An 11,090-nucleotide genomic window follows, 5' to 3' on the forward strand; every position below is an offset into this window, starting at 1 on the left:
TTCTTCCTGCTCTACCTTTCTGTCCTCCTCTGGGTCTGTCCTTCTCTGCCCTTCAAGTTTTTGCTTTCTCTCTTTCACTCTTTGTGATCGGCAATTCCTGTTTCTTTCTGCCTGTCTCCTTTTGTTATTTTCTTGGTCTGCTTCTGTCCTTCTTTTGAAGGGATCTCTAAAGCCTTCCAGTCAGATCAGGAGAAAAGCAGTGGCTACAAGTTCTTACTTTAGATGTTGACCTAGTTCAGTGAAGGGCATAATGAGATCTCTGCAGGCCTGACCCTTCCCTTCTGTGAGCAGAAAGGGTCTCTGAGTTTGTTCATTCCCAATTATTCCTCTCCCCGCCCCTACCCTGAGGGGAGTGGGTTGAAGGTCATGTTATTGACCTGTTTAAATGGAGTTCAGGTTCCTTTCCCTCCTCCAGGAGCTTTTCTGCTCCTGCACTCACATTGTCTATTGGCTTTAGCCACATAATCAACATCCAAAGTGTAAGTTACAAGTGAGATGTTCCTGCTGAATTGAAAGAGTTTGCAATGTAATAATTATATACAGCATTTTATATATATGTAGCTATATGTATATGAATGCAACATATATATATACACATATATGCATATGTATGTATGCATATGTGTATATGTATATACATATATATGTATATCTGTTGCGCATATGCAACACTTCTCCTATCTCCCATTTTAAGACTCTCCCACCATCCCTCTTACCTGGTAGTCTCCTGCTATGTCAGTCCTGCAACTGGCAGTTTGGTCACTCACTGAACTTCCTGCATGGCCAGCAAAGTCCCTCCAAATACTTTGCATCTCAAGGCATACGTGTTGATTCTCCTATCCTGGATACTCTTTGTCCTGCAGTTAGTTAAATACAGAGTTTCCATTCAATGCCCCATTCATTTTCTCTCTCTTGTAGAACTGCTTTAGATTTCTTTTACTGCTTGTGGCTATACAGAATGTTATTACATGCATATAATTTTGTTCACCTTCTCTTTCTTTTTTGAATACCTGATACAGAAAAAATGCTCTGCAGTAATATGTTACTATTTGTGTTTGGGAACCTCCTGGGACTGGTGCGTAAATATATGTTAAGGGGAGGGTAGCAACTAGAGAAACTTGTTGCCCCATGTTGCAATCACAATGCATTCACATTAAACTGGTGAATCATTAGCCTTGGTGATGCATATTAGAGTTGCAGAGCAGAACCAATGGATTAGTGAACATAATGTATTCTCTCAAGGCAGGCTATAAACCATTTAACATTCTCCAATTATAAAAGTAGTGGTGGAGTATAAACATGCCTTAGCATGAGTTTATCTATCTATTTATCTCTTTGTCTGTCTGTCTATCTGTCTATACTAGTCTACTACTGGAAGAAGGTTTCTGAGTCCTAGTGGATAAATAAGAAACATAGAAACATGAGGTATTTGCTTTGTATTTTCATGGGAATTGCCCAGTATTCTTTTTGTCGCTTTCTTCTTAAATTCTTTTGTGTATTATAGGAGTTTTAGAAGAAAAGAACCAGCAGAACTATAAAATAGTCTTTCTTGTATGTACAGCTTTTAGAACTGGTGGGATTCAATGTGGAAAAGAAGTGTGAATTATCAATGTTTTTCAGGGACTTTTTATTATCATTATGATAATCCACTATATTATTAAATTGATTTTTAACTGAAATTCAGTCTCTTGAGAATTTAATCACCTGGATCAAACTGGAGAAATATCAGGAAAAGTAAAAAAAAAATGTCTTCAAAGAAAAAGCAGCAGTGTAACTTGAAACAGTAACCCTTCCAAAAACTTATCATAATTCATTCGTGCTGAAAATTATTGATCATTCTTTTTCCATTTCTATGGCATTGCCATTAATACTGTGCTTCCAGTAATCCACCTATGGCCTCGTTATCTTATCATCCAACAATGGTTTAAATTTCCCCACCTTCCCCTGGCATTTTGCCTCAATCATCTCAATATTTTATTTTTCTTTGTTTTATATTATATTGCAGTGACTTTTCTCTTTCATATTTTGCCCTTACCACCTTTCAAAAAGTTAAAAATTGTGATCAGACTATTGCAGAACTGCTAAATTAAAAAAAAAAATCTCATCATTGGCTTTTCTCTGTTCTTTGTGATTGTTTAAAATCTAAGGGTCCCTTCCATAGTGAGCTATGTGATTTGAACATATCCTTCCTTGGATGCCAGAGAAAGCAGATTATGGTATGGACAGAAGGTATTTCTATCCTCTCTGCTTCCCTGCTTTGGTTGTATCAAGGGATGCATGTCAAGCCTGTTTTAACTTTTATTTCTTAGATAGCATGATTGTAACTGGAAGTAAAGCTTCTTAATAAGCTGAAAAAAATGCTGTTGTACTGCTCTTAGAAGTTGTTGAGAAATTGCTGCTTGTTCCCTGTTGCTCTCTAGAGCCATCTTGATTACTCATACCCAATACTTCCCTATGGGCATTTGGGAAGTAAAGTATGGGAACACATTTACATAGGGAAAAGTATCCATCTAAGGATCTCTGATACTTTTGCGGGTGTAGCAGGACATTATCAAAGCTTTCATGTATTTTGCACTGGATGATGATAATTTAAAAGAGCTCAGTGGCTTGTAAAACAAAACCAAATCATTTTTTTAATAAACTGCACATAAAGAAGCAGAACACTTCCCTCCCACATTCCATGCTCTTTCCACTGAGGACATAAGGATTGTTACCTCCCCTTGATAGAAAATGTGACAGACGATTCAAAAGCAGCAGTTGATTAGAGACAGGGCAAGACGCTCCTTGAAATTACTGTTTATTGGTCTATATGTGTCTGCCCAGGTGCTGGAGTCTAAGTCACAGTGCTCAATTTTTCCACTGTGCGAGAAAAGTGTGGGAATACCTTCTGCCCTGTCTGCAGGGAGCTTTGATGTCCAGCGGTCTGGGGTTAACAGCGGCTGGCAAAGCCCTTGGTGAGACGTGGTGCTGGGGGGGGTAGTATTCTGTGCTACCTGGTGTTCGTTGTTGCTGAGTTAACAGCTGGTGAGACCGGCAGTTCTTGAGCTCTGTGCAGTACAGCCATATGAAGCAAAACTGCAATTTGAGGTCTTATTCCTGTCATTTCACCAGCAAACCTAGAAATACCAGGAAATGTAGGACCAGTTAAGTTTTTCCATCTTATTCCTAGTGCTCAAAGTTCAAGAGAGCATGGTGCAGGCACTCAAGTTGATAGGCAACCCCTCCATGGATGCAGGGGCAGCCCTAGTGCAATGGCATGCTGCTGTGCTCTGTTAATCGCTCTTGCTAAAAGACAGAGATTATCATGTGTGACTTTGCCTGGACTGCTTTCAGGCCAGAGCTAGTCCAGGAGCACAGCATCATACTCTGGTACATGAATTTTCTACCCAGATCCATTAGTTCAGCTGATTTCTTGGACTCATTCTCTTACAGTGCACATATACCTGGAATGGCAGCTGCGAAACCTGGATTTTTGTCTTAGGAATGGGCGATAGCAGTAACAAGTCTATGTGGTACTATATTAGGGTGAGCAAAGGGGATAATTTTGTTTCTCATTTCATTTTACCTCCAGTTCTCCTGTGCCTCTTGAGAGATCGAGGAGCCCTTCTGGCTGAATTTATTGAATATTAAATATTTATTAATATTTATTTATAATATTTATTATTATTTATTATTATTTAATAATAATATTTATTATTATTTATTAATAATAAAGCCAGAAAACAAACTCTGCTGAAAAAAATCAAGTAATTGTTTAGACTTAATAAAAAATTAATGTCATTTCCTCTTTACCTCTCTTGTTTCTTCTTTTTCTTTCTACAGAAAGGATGTACTCCCAAATTGAGTAACTGTATACATCTGTTCCAGGAACTGAGAACTGTGAGATTTTTGTGCCCCATCATGAAATCCTTTAGTATGAGCAAAAAACCCCTTCTGACTTTTACATGAATCACTGTTAACTCCCAGCGACACTGACTGTTCATCTGATCCTAGGTAGAGCCTTATGCCTGTTTCTCCTGTGTGATCAACCAAACTTTTGAATTCTCCTGTGACCATGCCAGAAATGACTGAAGAAGTGACATACGCAAACCTGAGGTTCATGACACTGGAAAAATCCCAGGACCAGGAGCTCCAGACTGCCAGAGCAAAAGGTAGCGGTGGCACTGGGGAGCAATTCTCTCCAAGGCAAACTCTCACCTTGGAGAACATTTTTTTTTTTGTGACACTCAGAGGAGGATGTGACCTACCAAGAAGCATCTTGGCTTCTGGGAGCCCTTTGAACTCAAATCTTCTAAGAAATTGGAGGTAGAAATTAAAAAAGGTAGGAGATTAAAAAAGAATGGAAGGGTGGAAAATGTGGAAAAAGTGTTTGGACTTGAGAGGAGAGATATAATTAAAGTTGTGGGATGCAGTTAAGTAAAAATAAACATGTTCCAGTTAGACATTAAGTGTCAGCTCCTGCAAGTTAGTGAAGTAATCTGCCTAAGGGACCTTGCAAAAGTCTTTCAGCTTTACTAATTTAAATGTGACTAACTGAATGAAGTAATTGCTAGGGAAAAATACGTTTTCTCTCAACAGAAGAAATACTCAGACAAATACCTTTTTGTACTTAAAAGTAATAAAAATTCTGCTACATAGCTTCACAAAGGAAGGGAGGAATGTGGCTGATGCCAAGTCTATATTCTTTGTTCTATGTATTAGTACTTTAGAATTGCTCTGTATGAAAGGTAGTAACAAGGCAAAGAGATGTTATGTTGCAGCCTGACTAAATGTCTGGAGATGAATTTGATACATTTGATAAAAATCTAATAGATTAAAGAGCTCTTTCTGAAGGAATTTTCCCCTTATTGGCTAGCCAGTGATTATCCCATTCTCACTTTTTGAGGGATCCTTGTTTTACTTAGAGCCTGAAGCTGAACTCCTAGTAATGTAGTAGGTTTCTTCTCAACTATTTGGTTACAGAGTTAGGGATCACAGAGAATAAAAGGCAGAAATACCACTGGTTGGTATGCCAGTTGTTTCTGTTAGTGACTTCAGCATAAATATTCCCATGGAAATTTGATACTGTAGTCTAGTAAAAGAACACAAAAGTCTTAAATTTGAAGCAGTCCTTTCCTGTGTGTGTTTGGGGCTGAGTTTACATGGGTGTTTGCACCTGCTCACATTGCAAGAACAGGTGTGTGCACTTCTAAGTGTGAGACTGTGTTTCTGTGCAACTGCAGGTACGTGGTCTTGTTCACATCTGTATGCCTTAATTTCAGATTATTTTAGAGAAAACTGGCTTCCATTGGCGAGGTTGAAAAGGTGAATTAATTCCTGATTTGACAGGTTAGGCACTCAAAAATACCCCAATACCTGTCTGTGTATGAAAATTTTGGCCATTTTGTAAGCACAAATACTTCCTTGATGTTCTTTCTTCACCTGTGAAATTCTGTGCTGTTCAGCTTTATTTGTCCAATTTGTTTTCTTTTAAAAGCGCCTGGCTAAGCTAGTCTCCCTGGCTTGCTCACTTCCCAGCCTCCAGCTCCTAAGGAGGACTGACTACAGCCAAACGATGGGACAATTTTCACAATTTAATATCACATACCATTCTAGACCTGAGCAATTCACTGGACAGTCATATTGTCTTGTGCAACGTAGGAGCTGCGGGTACAGAAATGAGAGATTCCTGTTCTTGCTACTTTCCTTTTTGTCTATCACAGGTTCTCCCAGTCCATCTTCCTGTTGGCGACTTCTGCCTAAGTTCAGTGGTAGCTGCAGGAGTCTTGGCTGCCAGGTGTAAGTATGGTCATAGAAGGGACGCTCAGAGTTCAGTATGAACAACTAAAAGTCTAGGAAATTAGTTAAGGAAAAGGATTAGCCTAGGGGATTAATGACGGGAAAAGGTGTCCCTTGCTGGAAGAGTTTCCCCACTCAGGAGATCCCCCAGACTTTGAAATCGGCATATAGTATATCTGTCTTACTCATAGGCATACACAAACTGTATGTGGGTGAAGTATGTTGAGTCATGGGGAGGTAAGTGTGTCTTTGGTAAGTTTATTCAGGTTGCATTGAACATTTTAGCTTTTATGTTAATGGAACAATTTCATTCCTGTTTCACTGTGATTCAAGTCATGCTGGTCTGTCACCTTGTGCGCGAAGGGGATGAAAACTTCACTCTGCAAAAGGCAATTATGGATAGCCTCAACCAGCAGCTGGAGCTCCTCCAGGCTCAGAATTTGAACTTGACAGAGACTGTAAAGCAGCTTGCCACCTCCAGAGGTACATAGTGGTGGGAAGATAGTGATTCCATTGCATTATGGTAGCCACAGGTTGATTTTTTTTCTGATTTGGAAAATAAAAGAAAAGAAAAATAAAAATCTTTAAAAATTCCTTGAATTATTTAATTTAAAACCAAAATTCAACTGAGTCAATCAAAAGGCTGCATTTCCATTTTGATAATTTTTTAAGCATCAGTCTTTTTGAAGTATGTTTATTAAATTTTTGTAATGGAGCTGTTTCATAACCTAAAATAAACAATAAAATTCAGAAAATACTACAATCGTGATACCTTTTTTTTTTTTTTTAAATATTTCCAGTAGGTAAATTCATTAATGCTATCATTCTCCTTTTCACAGTCAGTTTCAGTGAATTATAGTAAAAAAGTTTTGATGGAAAATCCCTACTGGCTTTAATTATCTGGAATGCTTTGACTCCTCAAGACAGCTTCATTCTGTTATGCCATAGTGAATGCAGCAGTGGGAAAACTGCTGCTCTGTACCAAATGGGACTGTAATCACTGGCTTTAACAGTTACAGACTCTAAGCTGAGAGTATTTTTTCTTGTGTTGTGAAAGTTTAATCATAGGTGAGCTGAACATGTTAGGTCATAGTGGAGGGAAGAGAATTGTAATGAATTAATGTCATATGAGAGAGTGGCAAGGTTATTATCTTTTGAAATATCTACGTTTGAATTTGGCACAAACCAGAAGCTACTTATAAGAGTCAAGTGCACTGTGCTGTGCTATGTATTGCCATCCAGCCTCAAGTCCTGGCATTTCCAGTTGGTGTTGATTTGTAACAATAGAAAATGGTCATGTGAACTATAGTATAATGAATCTGGTTTGCCCAGTACTTGGGACCCAGTTCCCACAAATCTCAAAAATATTTTCTCTGACAGATCTTTTTGGTGCTTGTCATTATTTCAGTTTCCAACTAGAAATAAAGTTCCCCAAATGGTGCAGGAAAAAAGTCAACATTTGGAGTTCTTTCTGGCTTCAGTATTATTCAGGGTCTCAACAAGCAGCTAACAGAATAATGTGGCAGAAAAGAGTCAAAGTGCAGTTGTCAGAAAGGTATTTTCTTTAACAGCAATAGGCTCATTGTCTTTCACTTTGGCTGGCCATCACTATCTGATGTCTGTGCACTGAATCCACAGCAAGTATGAAATGCTACCAGAAAAGTTAAAGTATAAATTGTGTTGTAAAGCATATAGCAGGGAAGAGCTGACCCTGATGCTATGAATATAACGAGTATGGCTCAATCTTCCAAAATTTCCTCGATTTTTGTTTTACTAGCACCCTCCAGATTTGCTGGTCAGGTTCCAGAAATCTTTATGATTTCTATTTCTGATTTTCATTTAGAAATGTTTTTTCCTGGTCTTCTGGCAACTGGGTTTATTGAGTCTCCAATGAAGACATGAATTTAGCTGCAGAATGAAGGAGGAATTGTTGCTCTGTCATAGAGAGGCTGTGCAGAGCTCTAGTGATCCTGCAGGGATCCACTAGACCACTAGAGACTGCTGTCACTGGCAAACCTGATCAGGTGCTCTTTTTTTTTTCAAGGAAATAAATGTATTCCTTGTCTTGAGAACTGGCTACAGTATGGGGACAACTGCTACCACTTTTCAAAGGAATGGAAAACTTGTCAAGAAAGCAAGGCTCAGTGCTCTGCTCTGGAGTCCAGACTCCTTAAGATAAAGAGTAAGGAAAAGCTGGTAAAGATTATTTTTTTCCTCTCTCTAATTATACACTTGGCATTTTCCTGTGGCCTGAACAGCCACTCCATCCTTCCATTGGTGCAGTATGCTATAGCATGCGTGTGCTGGACCAAATGGCAAAAACTGTCCATGTCCCTTTGGAGCCTCTCTACCTGTACTGTGGCTGCAGCCTCCCTGGTGCATCGCTACTGACTTCAGGGGAGTTAACTGAGACACACCAGCTTAGGTCTACCTCTAGATCCTCATTCCACCAGAGCCAGAAGAGCTCTTTGCTGTGAGTGAATTTCTACCTGGACCCTTAATGGAAATGGAATTATGTCTTGAACTGAGTGATTTTATTGTCTGTATTTTGAATTTCCTTTATACAGTGATAGCAGATGATGCAAAGGCCTTTTCCTGCCTGACTTATGCAGCCAGGGTGTTGGAAGGAAGTAATTATCCTATATCCATTACCCAGCTAATGTGCAGGCTTTACTTATCTCAACTGTCATTTTAGCTGAGAGCTACTGAAAGGTCTCAGCATGTTCTTTTTCCTTATCTCCAAAACAGCACTGACTGCTAGGAGTAGGAGGCACTGCAAAGGTTCACTTACAAAACAAAGTCTGTTATACACAGTTGCGAGCAGCTTATTTTCTTTTGCCTCTCTCCTTTTCCAAGTCATAGGCTGTTATGACTGAAGCAGGGACGTGATCTATTTATTTGCATTTATTTCCATGCAGGACTTTGCAATACGATCAGCACAGTCTTATAGTTCTTACTCTTTCTGGATTGGGCTGTCTCACAGCAGAGCTGAGGGGCCCTGGCTGTGGAAGGATGGATCATCTTTTTCCCCTGATCTGTTACGAGCCAGAAGCAGCAATCTGTGACCGCCACTCAGTAATCGCCTGTCCCCCTGCCTGCTTGCCAGCAGAGAGGTTATCTATCACTCATTCGCTTATCAACCTAGGCAAGCCCATGTCAGAGAGCTTGTGTGCTGTTGTGGGTCAAATGGGTAACAGCAGTTGGGAATTATTGTATCAGCCTGTGACTTTTCCCATGGGATGATGAATATCTCTGCTATTTTTTCACAGGTTTCAGATGCAACGAACCAGCTCAAATAGTTTACTAGATTGTGTGTGGCTTCAAGGTGCTAACATAGACACTGCACGGTGTGGCGAGTACAAATTTTACATTTGTGAGAAAGTGGTGGATCCTGCGGTGGTCAAGCAAGTGAGCTACTCGAACGGGCACTAGTGTGCAGAGCTCTGCAGAGAGCCCCATCCTGGGATATGTCGTAGGGGCAAGTTCTGCTCCAGGGTTTGTGAAAGGGAAAGACAGTCTGAGCTTTCTTTAATATAACATCAGAGATAATCTAAGCTTAACTTGCCCTCTGATGATGCGCATCAGTCAGACTCCTTCTCGGGCTTTTTCTTCAACAACTTCATTCCCTCTTTATTCTTTCAGCCCTTGCAGTCTTGTGTAACCTCTTCTATCCGCTCCTCATAAATTTATTTTTAAATGAAACAAAATTAAGGGTATGGTTCCAGAACTCTAAAGATTAATTCCTATCTCCTAGAAACAGGAATCAATGATCATTTGTAAAAGCAACACATCATGTTTTCAAAATCCATCCATTGGGTATTCACAGATGTGAGCTCCCAATTTACAGTAAATTTCCAAATATTTGATTTAATTTCACTCCTTGCCTACTGATAACTAGAAAGTGAGACAGAATCAGAGCCTGCATTAAAAGACAAATACAAATATTTATAGTTGTCCTGGTTAGAGAGAAAAGCTTCCAAATGGGATTGTATGCCCTATGGGATCAACAAATAGGAGGCAAATAGAGAACACTTCTTTATTTAGGAAAGTCAGCAATATTTAATGTCCAGGAATCCCAGTCCAGCTGCTAGTGGATTGTTCTGCTGTACCGAGCATTAGCAAGGGAGTTCTCATCTTATAACCCTTAATAATACAAGATAATACAATAATACAAGACCTCTTAAAGATCACACTGCGAGGAAGCAGGAGAGCCCTCACTGAGGGTGCTGGTATGAGGAGGAGCTGGTGAAGAGCTGAAGCAGTGAGCAAAACTGATGTGAGGGAACTGGTGTGATGGGCATGGGCTCAGCGAAACAGTGAGGGGAGCAATGGTTGATTGTAGGGGCCTGGCTGAGGGAAAAGTGTTGGATGTAAAAGCACAGGTATTATGGACTATTACTGGGAGTGAAATGCTGCAGAAAGTGAAGGAATGAAATGTTGAATTAAAGTCTACTGTTCTGTACTGCATTTGGGTGGAGAATCCATTAGCCTGTCTTGTCCCCCTGGCCGGGGCATGAAGCACTCATCCCTGTGCCTGGCTGCTGAATATTCACAAGCTTATAAAACTTGGGGTAAGTTCCTGGTCCTCATTGGTGTCTGGATTTTTTTCATTTTATACCACATCTTCATACCTCAATGACTCATAATTCTAACTGCTACATGATAAGCTAAGTTCCACAGAACAGAGGAGCACATGGTATCCAGTAATTGCCCTGAGATGTGCAGTGTGCAACCTGTTACTGTGTTTCTTTGAGTAATGCCTAATCCTGAATTTCCTTGATATGTAGCGTAAATCAGTTTGGCTTAAACTAGGAGAGAAAAAATTAGCCTTATACATAAGATGGTAACTGAAGACACAATACAATAATTATTTTAACAGATGTCATATCTTTTGTTGTATGAGGTTAAAATGTTCTGAACTTTAAAGCAATTCAGAACTAAGCAATTTCGTGCACATACCTTCTGCACTTTACCCTTTCCCATAGCTGTCTGCACGCATAGGACTATCTTCTAAATATGTCTGTGCATTCTTCTTCTTAACTTCCTTTGAAATGTCCTCTTCAGGATTCTTTCTCAGTTTGCCCAGGGCCCATTAAACTAGTTGGCTCACAGGACTCTATTCTGTGGTGCTCAGTATATTCTCAGTAAGCAATGAGTTAGAGAAGCAGTCTTTCCACTTAGCTTTGCAAGTCATGCTGACCATGGCATTTTGCACAGCTACCTGTGAAGTCTAGTCCTTGAAAATTACCACAACTGCAGTGGTAATTTGTCTTAAAAGCAAGATCATCTCTGTTGTCATTTGGCTGCAGAAA

At 39.7% G+C, this 11,090-nt stretch overlaps 1 protein-coding gene across 1 annotated transcript; it reads left to right on the forward strand.

Annotated features, from left to right (window-relative positions):
- Positions 1-4,063: 4,063 nt before the first annotated feature.
- Positions 4,064-9,210, forward strand: LOC147602182 (oxidized low-density lipoprotein receptor 1-like). Its single transcript, XM_086748342.1, has 6 exons — positions 4,064-4,151; positions 5,665-5,778; positions 6,112-6,261; positions 7,823-7,974; positions 8,697-8,815; positions 9,048-9,210. The coding sequence occupies exons 1-6, from the start codon at positions 4,064-4,066 to the stop codon at positions 9,208-9,210; spliced, it is 786 nt and encodes a 261-aa protein (XP_086604468.1).
- Positions 9,211-11,090: the final 1,880 nt, after the last annotated feature.

Source organism: Chlamydotis macqueenii, chromosome 1 (genome assembly GCF_036417535.1).
Source record: "Chlamydotis macqueenii isolate bChlMac1 chromosome 1, bChlMac1.mat, whole genome shotgun sequence".
In the NCBI taxonomy this organism is placed as follows: Eukaryota; Metazoa; Chordata; class Aves; order Otidiformes; family Otididae; genus Chlamydotis; species Chlamydotis macqueenii.